The 21082-nt window shown below is 43.3% G+C and overlaps 1 protein-coding gene across 1 annotated transcript in view; it reads right to left on the bottom strand.

The window, feature by feature from the left end:
- Positions 1-1455: 1455 nt before the first annotated feature.
- The window catches only part of LOC133486406 (kalirin-like), a 218457-nt gene continuing 198830 nt past the window's right edge, over positions 1456-21082 (bottom strand). Inside the window, 3 exon segments of the mRNA XM_061791478.1 lie at positions 1456-9602; positions 9708-9846; positions 17889-18037. Of these exon segments, the coding sequence (XP_061647462.1) occupies positions 9027-9602; positions 9708-9846; positions 17889-18037 (864 nt within the window). The 3' untranslated portion in view covers positions 1456-9026.

The raw sequence follows: 21082 nt of genomic DNA, 5'->3' as shown, positions 1-21082 counted from the left end.
TAAATCTTATGAAAATTGTGCTCTTTTTGTGGAAAAGCAGTATTAAGAGAAAGTAGTAGTCTTTCAAGAATAAAGTCATAATTCTGATGAGTAAATATCTAAATTCCCACACCACAAATCTTAGTACAACAGTCTGAGTCCAGCAGCCATAATCTTCATTGCGACATGCCATTTAAATTACAGACTTGAAATTTTACAAAGGCCCTAAAATGACTTTTTAAATCATTATTAAAATGACAATTTTAGTTGAGCTGTATTTTTTGCCCATAAACATTAAATGATCCTAAAAGTATCCCGCAATTCAAGTGTAACTGGGTTGGGAGTAAAATAACATTACAAAAATAATGTTTACCCCAGAATGGAATTTGTTTCACTGTAAATGTTGTAAAGATGTAATTAAAACAAACATTCTAATGACTAAATTGACACAACAATATAACGGAACGTGTACTTATTTGTACATGGATGCACATAAAAGACCAGAATGAAACAGGACAGCTTTTGTTCTATTCCAGTTCTGTACTGTACATAAGTGTGTGCTGCCATCTAGAGATCAACCAGTACAAAAACAGATGGAGCCCAGGGACTCACTGACAAACCACAACATTAGGTACATTGGGGCAGTGTGCCGTGAGCCATCATTGGTGTGCTGCGGGACATTTTCGTTGTTCATCTAGCTATGCTAGCCACATATCTAAATGCTGTTTTATTAGCTGTCCGAGGCTATAATAATCCTGTGTAGGCTCTACCTGTTGCCATAGAACATAATAAGTCATGGTTTTTTTGCAAGTACCGAAATGTTACTGCTCGCCTCTTAACTGGAGCACGTAGGAGGGAGTACATAACTCCTGTCCTGGCCTCCCTCCCCTGGCTGCCTGTACACTTTAGAGTCCATGTTAAGATTTTGCTATTTGTCCTCAAATCTTTAAATGGTCTCACCCCGCCTTGCCTCACTGAGCTGCTCCAACCCTTTGCCTCTTCCAGGTCCCTCAGGTCAGCTGACCAGCTGCTCCTGGGGGTACCAAAGCTACCATTGATGGTCCTAAACTGTGGAACAACCTCCCAGTGCACATCAGAGAAGCCCCTTCACTGCATATTTTTAAAAATATGCCTCAAACCCTATTTATATTTCTTAGCTTTTAACACAGCTTGAGACTCTGCCCTTGTTTTGGTGTCTTATACATTTATTTTTTTTTTTAACTTTGTTATTCAGTTGTGGTTGTTCTTAGAGCACTATATAAATAAAATTGGGTTGAATTGAGAATCATCTTTGTTGTCTTTCACACTGAGGAAGTCAGCTTGTGAGTAAATTGACATGAGATCATCACTAGTTCAGTATTTTTGTTCTGTGGTGTGCGGTGAAATTGTATGTACAATGTGTGCCATGGCTCAATAAAGGTTGGAAAACACTGCATTAGCGGTATGTGTAGTATAAATAAAAATCACAGGCACAGATTCAAATATAAATAAAAAGATTTTTATTAGTAAAGAGTACCAAACCAGCTGGTTTGACGATTGGTTAAAGATGCACAGACATGGGTCGCTTCATTCGGCAACATGACGAACAGCGTTGATGACTATATGCATGAACATCATCAGAATTTACAGTTCAGATGAGCAGGTTTTTGATGAGAAGAGAAGTTGAGTTTTAGACTTTGTGGCAGTTCAACAACTCTTTAGAACTTTGATGCAAAACACAATTGTTTTAAGGCCAACAAAGGCGCCCCCTGCTATGAAGTAAATGCTTACGATTGTGTATAAAATACTTATATATCTGTATAACCTGTTCTGTTCCTAAGGAGGGCACAAGCCAGTGCAAACTGTAGGCTGGTCCCAAGCCTGGTTACATGCAGAGGGTTGCGTCAGGAAGGGTATCTTCTAACTAAACAAACAAATATGAGCGTTAATCAAAGAATTCCATTCCGGATCGGTAGTGGACCAGGTCAACAACATCTGCCACCAGCGCCGTTAACCTACAGGGCGCCGGTGGAAACTCAGCTACTGTGGATCGAAGAAGAAGGAGAGGTGGAAAGCGGGTTCTTAGGCAGAAAGAGAAGAGGAAAGCACAGAGCCTAGAAGTGAATGTGGGGACTTTGAATGTTGAGAGGAAAATCTCGGGAGCTGGTTAGCATGATTAAGAGGTTGACATACTGTATTGTGAGTCCAGGAGAGCAGGTGGAAATGCAGTAAGGCTAGAAGCTTAGTTCAATTTATTTTACTGTGGTGGGATGGGAAGAGAAATGGAATAGGGGTTATTTTAAAGGAAGAACTAGCTAAGAATGTCATGGAAGTGAAATAAGTGTCAGATCAAGTGATGAGGCTGAAACTGGAAATTGACAGTGTTTTGTAATGTATAATGTGATTAGTGGCTATGCTTCACAGGTAGGATGTGACCTAGAGGTGAAAGAGAAATTCTGGAAGGAGATGGACAAAGTAGTTCTGAGCATCCCAGATAGAGAGAGAGTTGTGATTGGTGCAGATTGTAATGGACATGTTGGTGAAGGAAACAGGGGTGATGAAGAAGTGATGGGTAAGTTTGGCATCCAGGAAAGGAACTTGGAGGGACAGATGGTGGTAGACTTTGCAACAAGGATGGAAATGGGTTAGTGAGTATATTGGTAGAAGTGTGATGAGGATGGACCTGCCAGCCAAGAGAGCTAGAGGAAGACCAAAGAGAAGGTTGATAGATGTAGTGAGGGAAGACATGAGGGCAGTTGGTGTTAGAGAGGAGGATGCAAGAGATAGGCTTACATGGAGTCGGATGACGCGCTGTGGCGACCCCTAAAGGGACAACCCGAAAGGAAAAGAAGATCTGTTTTACCTGCTCTCCAATGTTGCTGACTTGGCGCTAAAAGCTGATAACCCTGGATGGATCGCAAGTCAATCACAGGACCATTCCGAATGGTGCATTGTCACATAACAGAGCCTCGGCCATCTGTGAGAACCACTAAATTACCAACGGAATTACATTCAGACGGTAAATACATACAAGCCTCTGGACGCTGGTAGATAAAAAGCACAAAGTTACAGTGTGGGAAGTAATTTTCCATCATTGAGATGTTCTACATTCAGATTTTTCAAACATCGTCTGTGATTTGACATGCAGTGCCCCTGATTCTACATTTCGGTAAACTACATACTGTAAAACACCACACATTTTAGTCGTTGTAAACATTGAACATAAAAACTAACGTATCCATAGTGGCATACTAGTGTTCACATTAGGTCAAGGACTCATTTTCCTGTCTGGATCAGGGAATCTCTCAACCTCCGTCTGGCGATGGGTCCACTTAATCCCAAAGTTCAAAGTGAAGCTCAGTTCTGTCCGTCTCTGTGAACCAGCTTTTGCTTATTTCGAACCAGTCATGTTATAGGATCCAAGATTGGACGGGTCAAAATCATGATTGAAAACCTGACACCAACCCCAACACCAATGTAAATAAACATACAGAAAACCGTAGACACCAGCAACATTCAGTGCTCATAGAGTGCATTCAGTCGATCATAATCATAGAAACCAAAAGCTTAAATATGGCCATAACAGATGTGTTGAAAAACAAATGGTGGAATTACTGATCAAATGCATCCAAACTTTGGACATACATGGAGGAAAAATTGTAAGCGCCTCAAAATCCCATCAGAGCCAAAACCATAACAAGCTAAGCATTATATTCTCTTTACGATTTGATTTCACAAATGAATGAGCCTTATTATAACATTCTTTATGCATGGTTAGACAAATATATGAATTTTCTCATGCATTGAGATTTTCATCCACAAGTGGATGAAACCCCAACAATGTCAAATTACTCTGCCACGTGGGAAAGGTGGTCAACTTATTTGACTTTTGCCCCCCCCCCCAAAAAAATGTCATTTATTGTTTGTAATTATAGAAGGAAGGAGAGAAACACTTGGCCGAAGCTGCGATCTTAAGTAAAATGTGAGCAATGCGGCCTGTATTATGCACACATAAAAATCAAAAGAATAAATCTATGAAAATGGTAACAGCTTTGACATGGAGAAAACACTCAGGATGATTTCACACCTGTATTTCATGTTCAATGTTGATGGGTTTATAAACAATGTCTCTGTGTCAATGTCTAAATCTATAAGCTGAGGGATGCACCACGGTGGCCCAGAAGTGCAGAACACAACAGCAAATAACTAAACACAATGACAAATAACGAAACACAACAGGAAATACTGTAATTAATCACAGCAACAAATAACTAAACACAATAGCAAAATCAAAAAACACAACAGGAAATGGGGGGAAAAAAAAGAAAAGAAATTACAATCTACTGGAAAAGGTACAGTAGGTACTGGTGGGGGAGATAAGACTCATCGCTGATTGGATGAGAGGGACGACTTCATTGGACGACACCGTCTGTGCAGCCCAACCTCTTTTAAATGAATTGTCAACTGTGCGAATACTGATTTGAATGTCATGATTAGCCCTGAGCATATCTCTCCATTACCACCTCATACAGTATGTATGTGTAACGGGAGTAAGCTAAGCTGTGCGGATGTACTTTCAACAAACCCCACTCCCCAATCCTTAAAAGAAGGTGTTGGCCATTGAATTAGTCGCCGGGGCACACGTCTCTCAATACCTGACACCGTAGCAATGTGTGGTCGACCACGCAGGAAGTGTTACTGTAGTTTTGTAACCCAGAACACAACGCAGAGGCACAAAATAAGACGGGTTAGATACTGTATATCCAGACTAAAAATATTCTTTGATAACAGCAGCTACGCTTATTTCAAAAACCACGGCATATGCTGAATAACTTCCTGGTCAAAGCGTCCAATCAAGTTCTCCATCTCGTCCAGTCAGCGATGAGTCTTATCCCCCCCAAGTGCCTACTGCTTTCGGTAGCTTAATTTCATTTTGATTTTTCATTTACTGTTGTGTTTTTTTCATTTACTGTTCTGATTTTTCATTTGCTGTTGTGATTTTTCATTTCATTTCATTTAGCTATTAGCTGTTGTGATTAGTTATCTGCTGTTGTGTTTTTTTTTCATTTGCTGTTGTGATTAGTTATTTGCTGTTGTATTTTTTTAAATTTGCTGTGTTTAGTAGTGTTGCACCTGAACGAGTTCAATGAACGAAAGTTCACAAACTGGTTCATATTTTGGGCGAACGTGAACTGAACTTTCTGCCTGATGACCGTTATTGAGAACGCCCTCATTGTGGCGTCTGTGAAAGGTTTTGGAACTAAAGTTAATTTTAATTAAAGAGTGTCAGGTTTTGTTAGGGACTTCCAGGAGAGAAGCCGGCTGAACACACAATATAAAAGCCTTCATATGGCGGGGTAAAAACGCCCTATTGGCAAGCCATTCAGTGTGGCTGCGGCTGGCTTTCATGTTTACATCGCAACTGCGTGAGTGCGCAAGGTGCGTTCGGGGACACTGCATAAATAGGAGCAAATGTGTTTTTTGGTACAAAATTGTAAAAATTTATTACTAGGAAAATTATTACCGGTATTTGTATCAGAATGCTTAGTTAAACACTGTATGATCATTAGGGCTGGGCATCGTTTGAATTTGAGCAATTATGGTCCCGATTCCTCATTTCGATTCCGGTTCCAAACGATTCTCGATTCCGGTTCTTTTAGGTCAGGGGTGCTCAATGTGTTGATCGCAATCGACCAGTCGACGGCGAAGGTAGTATTGGTAGATCGCATGACATCACGTGACATTAAAAAAAAAAAAACACGTCAGCCTAGCATCCATCCCGTCGCTTGATTAATATACATATATAATCGATGACATCTGAATTTTTCTGACACTTAGGTCACGCACATGCGCAAACAACGTTGCTAAAAGGTAACTAACTGGAGATGCGAAAACAACGGCGCTACGTGTGTCAAAACTAAAAAGTTAGTCAGTGAGTTACCTCTAATTTATATCTCTCCGTGTTTTCTCTTAAACTTAAGAAAGGGTATAAAAATGAGTGGGGCAGCTGGACCAAGTAAGAAGGCAAAAACTTACCACTTTCATACGGAATGGTAGGGGGAGTATTTTTTCACAATGACATTTTTCGAAATGCCTATGCCTCACCTGGTAGTCTGCCATCGCATTACCAAAGAAGGGAAATGTGGAGCGGCAATTTAGGACTGTTCATGGAAAATACGACACTGACTTCCCGCCAAAAAGCGAGCTGAGAAAGAGAAAGGTGAAGGAACTAAAATCCCAGTTGCCCGGACAGCTGTTATTTTTCACACAACATACTTCAAAAGCGAAAGCCGCCACCGGAGCATCGCTCCGAGTGAGTCACGTCGTCGTTAAGAACAAGAAGTCCTTCCAAGAAAGAGAGATGGTAAAAGAGGCTATCGTTGAAGCAGCTGACGCATTGTTCCGGGACTTTAAAAATAAGGCAGAAATATTATCTTTGATCAAAGCTCTCCAGCTGTCAAGAAGTACAGCTACACGGCGCTGGGAAGCCATGGCTGAGGATTTAACCCAGCAAATGTGGAAGGACATCGGAGATGGCTGAGTGCGACCACTTTGAGTTGTTGCTACACACTCACGTGATATGGCTTAGTCGAGGGAAATTCCTGCAAAGATTTTGAGAGCTCTGTCCGGAGATTAAGGAGTTTTTCCGTGTAGCTGGACATGCAGAATACAAGCAACTAAATGACCGTCAGTGGCGGGTAGACTTGGCATTTGTAACCGATCTGACAAACATGTTGAATGACCTTAATCTAGAGCTGCAAGGAAAAGACAAAACAGTAATCAATATGATCAGCTCAGTTAATGCTTTCAAACTAAAGATGCAACATCTCCCCTCAAAGCTGCAGCATCATGATTTGGCAAATTTCCAGAACCTGGCGTCAGAGCTGGAGATGCAACTTGACCTGTGTGCAACTTGACAGTGCACGCTACACAGAGCTGATTGACAATTGTCTGTCAGAGTTTGACAAACGCTTTCAAGACTTTTCTTTGCTCGAACCAGTCGCTACATTCTCGTGCCACCCTTTTTGGGAAGATGCTGCGGTTGATTCCCTCGCATCAAAAATTGCAACACTGTTTCACCTGAACTCTTCTGGAGTGGAAGATGAGATTTTGACACTACAAGCCGACATTGAGCTGTAGTCCAGAGCTCATGGACAGTTTTGGAACTTACTCACAAAGCTAAAGTACCCCAACATCAGGAAATGTGCTACCTTTTTGACCACATTATTCGGCTCCACTTATTTATGTGAGTCAGCCTTTTTATGCAGTATCGCACACCACTAATTCGTGATCGTTTTCGCCACTTTCTTCTTCGGGGTCGGCAGACTGTAGGCATCGAAACTGGGAACCAACATTTTTTAATTTGAACGATCGGAATGTTAGTCCAAGTTCCAATCGGTTCTCGATTCTCGATGCCCAACCCCAAGAATCACACTGACATAACATTAATTGATTTTTTTTTGAATTATAAGAATTGATAAGATAAAATATTTTGTTAATATAGTCGGCCAGAGGTACGAGAAATGCAGTTATCGTTGCCCTTTGACCATCATTCCTGTCACACAATGTTGCTTTGTCTTTCTTTATGCATTAAGGACAAAAGTCCTGTTTTTGTTTTATTTCATTAAAAAAAAAAAAAAAGACTACTCAAGCAATATGTTTTTCCTCATATTTTTGAGATAGTAGGGTGAAAGCTGCAGCTGGCAACTGGTGTGGACTAAATGGGTGGCAACAATGAGAAAATAAAATTCCAGTACATTGAGGGAAATAGCCCGTCAGCAACATCCATCCATCCATCCATCCATTTTCTGTACCGCTTATCCTCATGAGCAACATATTGGGGGGGGGGGGAAGAACTATGAACTAGTTCATTTTGGAATGGTGAATTGAACTTTGAAATCATTCCTATAGAAAAGAAACTTTCCCAACACAGTTTATTTATTTGTTGTTGTGTTTTTTGATCAGGTGTTGTTTAATTATTTGTCATTGTGATTAGTTATTTGTTGAGGTGTTTTTTTATTTGATGTTTTGTTTAGTTTTTGTGTTTTTTGAATTACTGTGTTTAGTTATTTGTCGTTGATTAGTTATTTGGTGGTGTGTTTTTTTTAACTTGCCATTGTTTTTAGTTATATGCTGTTGTGTGTTGAACTTTAAGGCCAGCTCAATGCACCATATTTCTTCTTTAAGCTTAAGTCCCTGGTTAGCAGCCAAAGCTAATGTTAGCATTGCTAAAGCTAGCAAAATAATTAACACGATTAGCACTGTACTTCATTTATGAAGCCTCAGATTCCACTATGGGGAAACAGTGTTTCTTCACTGGCTCTCACTTGAATGGCTGAAGATTGTTCACCTCAGATAGTGACAATTGCACTGGTCAGGGGACTACCGAAGTTGCTGATCCAAGTTCCAGCCGCGTGTACCTAAGCACCACAGGTTGTCCAGAGGTGAAAATAACTTCAAGGACACAAAGATCTCCTCCTCCCTCTCGTCCTCGAGTGTGGATTATTTCTCTGTCCAGGAGACGATAAAAGCAGTCTCAATTCTGATCCACGTATGGTCCGAGTGTCCCTGACCAACAAAATGTTGTCCTTGGGCAAAACAACTGTAGTCAGGTTTAAAGACCTGGGACGAAGATCATCTCCTTTTGTCCTAGAATGGCAACACACACCAGATGGCCACGATTTCTCTGGAAAAAAAAAAATACTGGAGCAACCTTGGTGCTGATCTTTTTTTCTGAGTGTTGGTAAGCAACAGAACGTTGTCCTTAGGTGAAATCATTCAGCAGGTTCAAGGACCAGAGGCAAACACAACTTTTGTCCAAAAGCATTCACAGTGTCTTTGAAAACAAAGGCAAACATCTTTGGGGACCAGGCAGCTCTCGTACCAGCTTCAAGGTTAAAACAATGTATCAACATAACAGAAGAAAGGAAAGGCGACATTTTCATTGAGTACTGAGGTGTCGGAAAGGCCAGTAATAGCCAACACATCCATGATTTAGGCACCCCATATATTAATAAAGAAATTCGATAGTTCGATCCAGAAAATATGTTTCCGATCTTGTGGCAGGTTCAAACACTCGTCTTCGTCACAGCGAGTTTCCCCATACTGTTGCTAACCAGTCCCTTGATGTTAGTGATGGGACGCACATCATGAAGTTGTCTTCTTCGATCAATAAACGTGGCCAATCGCGTTGTGTCCAGAGGTGTCTTGGAGTACTCCCCGCCGTGAATGCCTCCACGGCCCACCCACGGGTGCTGCAAACAGGAGGTAGCGGTTGGCCTCTTCCTCGGATCCTGTTGGAGCGCAGAGGACGCGAAATCCCTTGCCGCTTGGCTCACATCCCTGAAGTAATCGTCCGGGAAGCAAAAGTCAAGACGGCAGATGTTGACGCAAGTTTCCTCAGGAGACTCGTCGAGAAAGGGTGACACACCGCTGAGCATGACGTAAGCCATGATACCGACACTCCAAACGTCGGTGGCGACAGAGACCGGGGTGCCGCAGATGAGCTCGGGTGCAGCGAACTCTGGGTTTCCCAGCAACAAATGGACGTACTGACGGTGTGCCGACAGCTGGACAGCATCTCCAAGATCAATGAGCTTGATGCACGGTATGGGAGAGTGAAGATCCACCATGATGTTCTCAGGCTTGGAGAGAGAAAAAAAATCCTGAGGATCAGGCATATGTTCGAGCACGTACAATCTGACATGATCTTCCTGAAACACATTGGGTCAAATACAATGTGTTCTCACCTTCAGGTCCAGGTGCGCAACTCGGCAGGTGTGAAGGTGCTGCAGGGCTTCCAGTATTTCTCGGATAAAGAAGGCCACCTTCTCCTCCATCAACTCATCGTGGGCGACCAGGTAGTCAAGGAGACGACCATCCTCCAGCCTGACAACCACACGCAAATATTCATGTGAAACATGATTCAGTTTATCTATCCATCCGTTTTCTATTGCGGTTTTCCTTTAAAGGATCACAGGTGAGCTTGAGCCTATCCCAGATTACTTTGGGTGAGAGGTGGTGTGCACCCGAGACTGGTCACTTTTATTCGCAGTTAATTTAACCTATTCTTCTACAGTATTTGGAACAATCTATTATAAGCTACATGTGTAGTAGTTTCCTGGGGATGTAATGATATCTACTGTATATCTCACGGTTCGGTTTAATCACGATATTAATCTCACGGTATGATAATTATTGCGATATCGTGGGAAAGCTTGTGGTATGGCAGGAAGACTCACGGTACAGGTGGGGTGGAGAGACCCACGCAGCAAAACCGAAATACCTTTCTTTTTCTTGCTGGCCAAGTCCTTCTCGATAGGCTTTACTAGTTTCTATGCGTTTTCCCACGTTTTTGTGAAAAAGACATCATCAAATCATCTATTATCGTGCAATTTAATCACAGTCCATTCAATGCTTATAGCAGTACACCTCCAAATCACTATTATTGCTACAGCAATAATCATGCTACGCTCATAATAAAAAAACTGTCCATCCATCCATCCAATTTCCTCTGCTTATCCGAGGTCGGGTTGCAGAGGTAGCAGCTGAAGTAGGGAAGCCCAGACTTCCCTCACACCAGCCACTTCATTCAGCTCTTTTGGGGGGGATCCCGAGGCGTTCCCAAGCCAGCCGAGAGACATAGTCTCTCCAGCGTGTCCTGGGTCATTCCCGGGGCCTCCTCCCGGTGGGACGTGCCCGGAACAGCTCACCAGGGAGGCGTCCGGGAGGTATCCTAACCAGATGCCCGAGCCACCCATCTGGCTCCTCTTGATGCGGAGGAGCAGCGGCTCGACTCTGAGCCCCTCCCGGATGACCGAGGGAGAGTCCGGACACCATGCGGAGGAAACACATTTTGGCTGCTTGTATCCTTTGTGGCGGCACGGCGGCCGACTGGTTAGAGCGTCTGCCTCACAGTTCTGAGGAGTTTCTCAGAACTGGAAAATGGAAATCAATCCAACTTACTGCCGGCAATGCGGACCAAACTCTGACATTGGTCGTACAGGGATCGAACAGCCTGTATCAGGGAGTCTCCCCCTACAGGACTCCCTGAGGGACACGGTCGACACCTTCTCCCAGTCCCCAAAACACATGTAGACTGGTTGGGCGAACTCCCATGTACCCTCTGAGACTGTAGAGCTGGTCCACTGGTCCACTGTTCCACGGCCAGGACGAAAACCACACTCCTCCTTTTGAGATTCAACTTCCTGATGGACCCTCCTCTCCAGAACCCCTGAACAGACCTTACCAGGGAGGCTGACTAGTGTGATCCCCCTGTAGTTGGAACACACCCTCCGTTCCCCTTTCTTAAAAAGGGGGACCACCACTCGTCTACCAATCCAGAGGCACTTTCCCCGATGTCTATGCAAGCTTGTAGAGGCGGGTCAACCAGGCCAGCCGCACAACATCCAATAAATGATAAATAAAATCTAAAATAAGGTCCGCCCTCGAGCTGCTGGACTGTGAGACCACCTGTCAATCAAATGACGCTAAAAATGAGTTCGCTGAAGTCAACTGCTGCCTGAATATTGACGTATGCCGCTATGGTAATGTGTGTGTGAGTGTTATGTGGGGAACGCAAACACAACTCCGAGCGCTGATGTTTTAACGATGTCGCTAGGATCAAGTGAGCTGTTAGTTCTTTAGCTTGCTAGCTCGTTAGCTTGCAGGCTAGCGAATGTAATAACGATTTAACTGTCGCTAAAGTTCCCCAGTTGTGTGCATCAACGGAGCAAACACCATTCTGCAAGTGGTTTGCTACGTCGTGAGTGGCGCGCCCTAGTCTGCTTTTGATAGGCTAGCACCAAGACAGGAGTTGTACTTTTGATTCGTTGTGTGTTGAAGCTCTTCTCCAATACACACACACACACACACAAATGGGCACACACACACACACACACACACACACACACATACACACACACACACACGTAGGGTGGGTTTTAAGCGTTGCGTCTACGTACGTAGATTGAAATCACATCATGCATCTCTGCCAATTTTTGTGCATCTCAGAAGCAGGAAACGCATCAAACGAGATTCCTGATATTTTTTAATGTACACGTGCCCAAGTATACCCAAAACATTGTTATTAGGCTTTACACGATCAGGATTTTTGGGGCCGATCAGTGAGTTTAAAAAAACGATCACCAATCCAATCACAAGATGGAGCAATGTGTCTCTTTAAATGACTTTTTAAATTACTGTATATACTTGTGTACTGTAGTACTGAGTATCTTCTCTAGTTCAGTGATTCCCAACCAGTGTGCCGTGGCACATTAGTGTGCCATGAGAAATCTTCAGGTGTGTCGTGGGAAATTATTAAATTTTACTTAACTGCTCAAAAAAGTATTCATTTACAATAAATAATGTATCTTTGTTTTCCTCTATTTATGCCAGTGAGGCATAGTGACAGACAGAACAAATAAATACTCTTCTATTAGATGGCAGGAAGTATATACAGCAATTACTGTGTATCCACTCTTTGTTACATTTTTGTTTGTTGGTGTGCCGTGAGATTTTCCAATTGTAAAATATGTGCTTTCGCTCCATAAAGGTTGGAAATCACTGCTCTAGCGAGGTCATGTATTCCAATCAGTCAGGTCAAACCAACATGACAACATGACAGAAATAATGGGAGCTAACTTATTGTTGTTGAATTATTTTATTGTAATTAAATTACTTCAGGCGGCACGGTGGCCGACTGGTTAGAGCGTCAGCCTCACAGTTCTGAGGACCCGCGTTCTATCCCCGGCCCCGCCTGTGTGGAGTTTGCATGTTCTCCCCGTGCCTGCGTGGGTTTTCTCCGGGCACTCCGGTTTCCTCCCACATCCCAAAAACATGCATTAATTGGAGACTCTAAATTGCCCGTAGGCGTGACTGTGAGTGCGAATGGTTGTTTGTTTCGATGTGCCCTGCGATTGGCTGGCAACCAGTTCAGGGTGTACCCCGCCTCCTGCCCGATGACAGCTGGGATAGGCTCCAGCACGCCCGCGACCCTAGTGAGGAGAAGCGGTTCAGAAAATGGATGGATATATGGATAAATTACTTCACACATACCAAAACTTCAGCGCATGATTTAACAGAATTCCAGCATGTTTACGCACAACCGTTAGCACTAGCTTGCTAGGCTACATAACGTTTTGTTGCCTGCTTGCGAACGGTATCGGATTAAAAGTACGTGAACATACCTCAAACAAGCCTTAAGTGAATGTAATTTCCCGACCACGGGTGACCACGAACACACATTTTTCCCCATTTTGTTTTTATAATCCACGCGTCGCGATGTCGTCGCCATGATAACGAGTGCATCCGGTCGCGTTTGAGTTGACAAGATAAAGCCCAGTGATCGTAAAACACGGGATGCGGTGGTATCGGAATCTTCTTCTTCTTTCGGCTTGTCCCTTTGGGGCTCGCCACAGCGCGTCATCCTTTTCCATGTAAGCCGATCTCCTGCATCCTCCTCTCGAACACCAACTACCCTCATGTCTTCCCTCACGACATACATCAACCTTCTCTTTGGTCTTCCTCTAGCTCTCTTGCCTGGCAGCTCCATCCTCATCATCCTTCTACCAATATATTCACTATTTCTCCTCTGGACGTGTCCAAACCATCGAAGTCCACTCTCTCTAACTTTGTCTCCAAAACGTCGAACCTCGGCTGTCCCTCTGATGAGCTCATTTCTAATTTTATCCAACCTGGTCACTCCGAGAGCGAACCTCAACATCTTCATTTCCGCCACCTCCAGCTATGCTACCTGTTGTCTCTTCAGTGCGACTGTCTCTAATCCGTTCGTCATGGCTGGCCTCACCACTGTTTTATAAACTTTGCCCTTCATCCTAGCAGAGACTCTCTGTCACATAACACACCTGACACCTTCCTCCACCCGTTCCAACCATGACCCGTTGCTTAACTTCCTGACCACACTCACCATTGATCTGGACGGTTGACCCCAAGTATCTAAAGTCCTCCACCCTTGCTATCTCTTCTCCCTGAAGCCTCACTCTTCCCTCACCACCCCTCTCATTCATGCACATATATTCTGTTTTACTTTGGCTAATCTTCATTCCTCTGCTTTCCAGTGCATGCCTCCATCTTTCTAACTGTTCCTCTACCTGCTCCCTGCTTTCACTGCAGATCACAATGTCATCTGCAAACATCATGGTCCAAGGGGATTCCAGTCTAACCTCATCTGTCAGCCTATGCATCACCACTGCAAACACGAAGGGGCTCAGGGCACACCTCACCGCTGTTCTGCTGCCCTCGTACATGTCCTGTATTATTCTAACATACTTCTCTGCCACTCCAGACTTCCGCATGCAGTACCACAGTTCCTCTCTGGGTACTCTGTCATAGGCTTTCTCTACAAATACACAATGTAGCTCCTTCTGACCTTCTCTGTACTTTTCCATCAACATCCTCAAGGCAAATAATGCATCTGTGGTACTCTTTCTCGGCATGAAACCATACTTTTGCTCGCAAATACTCACTTCTGTCCTGAGTCTCACCTCCACTACTCTTTCCCATAACTTCATTGTGTGCCACATCAACTTTATTCCTCTATAGTTCCCACAGCTTTGCACATCACCCTTGTTCTTAAAAATGGGCACCAGCACATTTCCTCCATTCCTCAGGCATCTTCTCGCACGCTAGAATTCTGTTGAACAAGCTGGTCAAAAAATCCACAGCCCCTTCTCCTAGATGCTTCCATACCTCCACAGGAATGTCATCAGGACCAAATGCCTTTCCATTTTTCATCCTCTTTAATGCCTTTCCACTTCCCCCTTACTAATCATTGCCACTTCCTGGTCCACCACACTTGCCTCTTCTACTCTCCCTTCTCTCTCATTTTCCTCATTCATCAACTCCTCGAAATATTCTTTCCATCTAGCTAGCACATTGCTGGCAACAGTCAACATATTTCCATCTCTGTTCTTAATCACCCTAACCTGCTGCACATCCTTCCCATCTCTATCACTCTGTCTGGCCAGCCTGTATAGATCCTTTTCTCCTTCTTTAGTGTTCAACCTGCCATACATGTCATCATATGCCTCTTGTTTGGCCTTTGCCACCTCTACCTTTGCCCTGTGTCGCATCTCAATGTATTCCTTTCACCTCTCCTCAGTCCTCTCAGTGTCCCTCTTCTTCTTAGCCAACCTTTTTCCTTGTATGATTTCCTGTACTGTGAGTTTCCACCACCAAGTTTTCTTCTCTCCTTTCCTGCCAGAAGATACACAAAGTACTCTCCTGCCTGCCTCGCTGATCACCTTGGCTGCAGTGGTCCAGTCTTCTGGAAGCTCCTCCCGTCCACCGAGAGCCTGTCTCACCTCTTCCCGAAAAGCTGCAAAACACTCGTCCTGTCTCAGCTTCCACCACATGGTTCTCTTCTCTGCCTTTGTCTTCCTAATCTTCCTCCCCACCACCAGAGTCATCTTACACACCACCATCCTATGCTGTCTAGCCACACTCTCCCCTGGCCCTACCTTACAGTCGGTAACCTCCTTCAGATTACATCGTCTGCACAAGATGTAATCCACCTGCGTGCTTCTACCTCCGCTCTTGTTGGTCACCCTATGTTCGTGCCTCTTCTGGAAAAAAGTGTTCACTACAGCCATTTGCATCCTTGTTGCAAAGTCTACCACCATCTGTCTATCCAAGTTCCTTTCCTGGGTCCCGTTCTTACCCATCACTTCTTCATCACCCCTATTACCTTCACCAACATGTCCATTACAATCTGCACCAATCACGACTCTCTCTCTGTCTGGGATGCTCAGAACTACTTCGTCTAGCTCCTTCCAGAATTTCTCTTCACCTCTAGGTCACATCCTACCTGTGGGGCATAGCCACTAATCACATTATACACAACACCCTCAATTTCAAGTTTCAGCCTCATAACTCGATCTGATACTCTTTTCACCTTCAAGACATTCTTAGCCAACTCTTCTTTTAAAATAACCCCGACTCCATTTCTCTTCCCATCCACACCATGGTAAAATAATTTAAACCCTGCCCCTAAACTTCTAGCCTTACCGCCTTTCCACCTGGTCTCCTGGACACACAATATATCAACCTTTTTCCGAATCATCATGTCAACCAACTCCTGAGATTTTCCTGTCATAGTCCCAACATTCAAAGTCCCCACATTCAGTTCTAGACTCTGTGCTTTCCTCTTCTCTTTCTTCCGAAGAACCCGCTTTCCACATCTTCTTCTTTGACTTCAACTTCGACCCACAGTAGCTGAATTTCCACCGGCGCCCTGCAAGTTGACGGCGCCGGTGGCGGACGTTGTTCACCCGGGTCACGACCGATCCGGTATGGAATTCTTTGGATGGACGCTCATATTTGTTTGGCAAAGTTTTAAGCCAGATGCCCTTCCTGACGCAACCCTCTGCATTTATCCGGGCTTGGGAACGGCCTACAGTTTGCACTGGCTTGTGCCCCCCATAGGGCTGCATTGCGGTGGTATCGGAATACAAGATTTTATTGCAGTAGTCTGACATAGTGCAATCGTGAAAGACTAAATTTGTCTTGTCCCACACCGCCAACATGTTTTTTAAAAAATAACTTTATTGGTTGTCAAATATTTACAGTCCTACATCAAAAGACACGCGACAAGGCTAAAAATAAACGAGCCTTTGGATTCAAATATATTGTATACGATGGCGACGCGGAGTAAATGTCTTTTGCGAAGCCAATCAAGGACGTCATTGATCGGATCGGCGAATTATGACATCAAAGTCAATCAGCCGATCAGCATAAAATGCTAATTATTGGCCGATACCGATCAGATCGGTGTAAAGTCTAATTGTTATTATTATCCATCCATCCATCCATTTTCTGAGACGCTTATTCTCACAAGGGTCGCGGGTGTCCTGGAGCCTATCCCAGCTATTATATTAGCAATTTAGAGTCTTCAATCAAACTACAATGCATGTTTTTGGGATGTGGGAGGAAACCGGAGTGCCAGGAGAAAACCCACGCAGGCATGAGGAAAACATGCAAACTCCACACAGGCAGGGCCGGGATTTTAACCCCTGTCTTCAGAACTGTGAGGCAGATGTGCTAACCAGTTGTCACCGTGCCACCTATTAATATTCATTCATCTTCCGTTCCGCTTATCCTCACTAGAGTCGCGGGCGTGCTCAAGCCTATCCCAGCTACCTCAGGGCGAGAGGCAGGGTACACCCTGAACTGGTCCCCAGCCAATCGCTGGGAACATATAAACAAACAACCATTCGCACTCACATTCACACCTGCGGGCAATTTAGAGTCTCCAATCAAATCATGTTTCTGGGATGTGGGAGGAAACCAGAGTTCCCGGAGAAAACCTATGCACGGACAAGGAGAACATGCAAACTCCACACAGGCGGGACCGGGATTTGAACCCAGTAACTCAGAACTGTGAGGCAGATGTGCTAACCAGTCGAACACCGTGCTGCCGCCTATTATTATTATCCATCCATCCATTTTCTGTACCGCTTTATCCTCACATGGGTCGCGGGCATGCTGGAGCCTATCCCAGCTATCTTCAGGGGGGAAGCCGGGTACACCCTGAACCGGTCGCCAGCCAATCGCAGGGCACATAGAAACAAATAACCATTTGCACTCACATTCACACCTACGGGCAATTTAGAGTCTCCAATCAAATCGTGTTTTTGGGATGTGGGAGGAAACTGGAGTACCCGGAGAAACCCCACCCAGGCACGGAGAGAACATGCAAACTCATCACAGGCCGGGCCAGAATTTAAACACTGGTCCCCAGAACTGTGAGGCAGATGTGCTAACCAATCGCCCACTGTGCCGGCCTATTATTATTATTATTAATAAGAATTATTCCATACAGAGACAAGACCACGACGATATGGAGGCACTTTTAATACCGCAACATGGTGAATATGAATATGAATGACATCCGTTGTATAGTGGTCACTTACAGCTCCAGGATCAGCATCAGTGATGTGGGGGACTCATAGGTGTCCAACAGTGACACCAGCTGGTGGTTATGCACATGTTGGAGGATGTCGGCCTCATGAGCCACCCGCTCCTTCTTTTGCATTTTCTTGCTCACAAACTTCACCGCCACCTGACCAGTGACACAGGCAGCGACACAACATGACATTAATCTAGATCTTAAAATTAATGTTATTGTCATTGTAAAAAAAAAAAAAAAAAATAAAAAAGTCTTTCACCACATTTTCCAGCTCCTTCCCTCAGGTAGGCGCTATTGAACAATGCACATAAAAACCAGCAGACATTCCATTCCAATAGCTTCCTCCCTCTTTCCAGTAACTTCTTGAACAGTTGACTTATAATTCCATAGTGACATGTTGCCAATTTTTGCTAATTTTTCCCATCTCTGTTGTGACATTTTTACTGTACCCATGTTGTAGCTTCGTCACTCTGTATTATTTGCATAACTGTTGTTGATCACTACTGGCCACTTACATGCTTGAGGACATTCTGCACCATTTGGACAATAATGTATGTTGTATCATAATTATTGCATTACAAATTACTTGACAACTCCCTGCATCATTTGCACAATTGTCATTGTATCAGTATTACCACATTACTCGTACCCTTACATTGCCCAGTGACTCTCTGTACTTGTCTCTATGTCCTAAATGTATATATTGCCATAGTGGCTTTTGTACTGTAGTACTAGAGTGGCTCCAACTGCCACTGAAAAAAATCAATCAAATCAAACATTTTGGATTCATCACTCCTGGAGGATAATCATTTAAATGTTTAATTTTGGAGAGAAAAGGAAAATCACGGATGTTCCACAAAACAATTTATACTCAAAATACCACCCTTCTGGCTTAAAGAAACAAATAAACAAAAAAGTCGGTCACATCTTTTTTTGAGAGCAAATAAAGGGAAAAAAAACATGGACTCGCCCCATTCTGAGGAATTAGCTTGTAATTTTCACTTCCAAAACAAACTTTTACAGTACATCAGATTGAATCTCCCAATTAGTCAGCAGTTAAACAAGGGTGCCCACAGCTTGGAGAGCTGTTCCACCAAGTGGATTGAAATAAATCATGGCGCCAACATGAGAAATGTCAGCTGAAACAAAGGACAGAATTATAAAACCTCTTCAAGAAGGTAAAAGAGCACGGATTGTTGCAAAAGATGTTGGTTGCTCCCAATCAGCACTGTCTAAAAGCTCGATCAAGTACAAACAAAACGGTAATGTTGTAAAAGGGAAGCGTCCTGGTAGACCAAGGAAGACCTCAAACCATCAAGATAGAAAACATAGAAAATGCACATCAAAACAAAAGAGGTACAAATGGGCGGAAACTGGAGTCAACGTTTGTGACCGAACTGTCTGAAACCACCTAAAGGAAATGGGATTTGCACACAGAAAAGCCAAACGAAAGCCATCCTAACACCCAAACAGAAACAGCTACGGAAAAGCAATCATGGACTATCGATGACTGGAGGAAAGTTATATTCAGTGATGAATAGCGAATCCGCATTGGTCAACGTGATGATACTGGAAGTTTTGTTTGGTGCAGTTCCACTGCGATTTATGAAGATGTCTGCCTGAAGAAAACATGCCAAATTCCACAGTCACTGATGATAAGGCATGTCAGGTAAAGGCACAGGGGAGATGCCAGGCATTACATCTTCAATAAACTAAACTTTACATAGAGATTTTGGACACTTTTGTGATTCAATCTATGAAGGGATGTTTGGCAATGAGATAATTTTTCAAGATGATAATAGAGCAAACTCGTAAAAACCTTCCTGCAAAAAAGAAAATGTCAGTGTCATCATAGCCTGCAAATAGTCCAGATCTCAATTCAATCGAAAATCTGTGGTGGAAATTCAAGAAAATGGTCAAGGACATGGCTCCAACCTGCAAAGATGAGCTGGTAACAGCAATCAGAGGAAGTTGGAGCCAGATTGTTGAAAATACTGTTTGTCGCTGGTTAAGTCCATACCTCAGAGACTGCAAGCTGTTATAAAAGCAAGAGGTGGTGCAACAAAGTACTAGTGGTGTAGTGTTGCAGTCTTTTTTTGTTTGTTTGTTTGTTTGTTTGTTTTTCGTGATTCCTTTTTTTTTCTCTACTTGGTAAAAAAAAATAAAAAATTTGACAGACTACAATTTGTTTCTTGCTTTTTTTATTGTTTAAAGCCAGAAGGGTGGTATTTTGAATAGAAATTATTTTGTGCAACAGCCGTGATTTGCCCTTTTTTGTCAAAAATTTAAATGATCATCCTCCGTCCTAATTTTTGCCAGGGGTAAACCCTAAATAACTAAAATGACAAAACCAAAATACAACTACAATAACTGTAGTAACCAAAATAAAGCACAAAAATGTTTTTTAAATGCAGCAAAAACCTAGACAAAATTAACTTTTGAGATTCCATTCCATTGTCACTGGTGGAGGCAGTATTTCGTCACCAAACTCCTGAATTACAGTTGTCAATTAATGTAGCGGCATGACGCATGACATTGCCAAACACAAATACCTGGCACTCACACATCGACAACTTAGCCGAACTATATTATCAGAAGGTAAACCAAGTGAGGATAAGCTGCATACGAGATGGTTGGAAGGTAATGCTGGCAACACTTTTATCTTACGCTAATCTGTGGTAACACTGCAGCTCTGTTTACCTTTTGGCTATGACATGATTGTGCTTTGCCTGCAGAATCAAAGTGGTTCTTTGTCCACCCTCGCTGCTAAGTGATTGGCTGTGAAACTCAGTGTGGGGATGGTTATCATGTTGATTAGCCTCGCTGTTTCGTAACAGTGGTGCGGAAGTGCCGAACGGCTTGTTAACAAACACATTTTCAAAAATTGTTAGATAATTAAAGATTTACTCTCTTGCTTAATTTCACACTTGATGGGAGAGGCAGGCACTGGAGAGATTGTTTGTGTACAAACAATTTTTTTAAAAGTACATTTTTCATGATATATTACCTTTAAATGCAACATGGTTACCTTGAGTAACACATTTTAAAAATGTCATGAAATAAAAATGTAAAACGTAATAAATGGACAGCATTTACACTCGTAGGCCACAACATTTGGTATAGCTAATATTTTGGCTACCTTAAGTTCCATGAGTAGGTCAAAATATTAGAAACAGCTCTTGGCATAATGCCAAGTTG

The sequence above is a fragment of the Phyllopteryx taeniolatus genome, chromosome 12 (assembly GCF_024500385.1).
Source record: "Phyllopteryx taeniolatus isolate TA_2022b chromosome 12, UOR_Ptae_1.2, whole genome shotgun sequence".
NCBI lineage: Eukaryota > Metazoa > Chordata > Actinopteri > Syngnathiformes > Syngnathidae > Phyllopteryx > Phyllopteryx taeniolatus.
The sequence above is the reverse complement of the archived record's forward strand: the minus strand, read 5'-3'. Positions and strand labels throughout refer to the sequence as shown.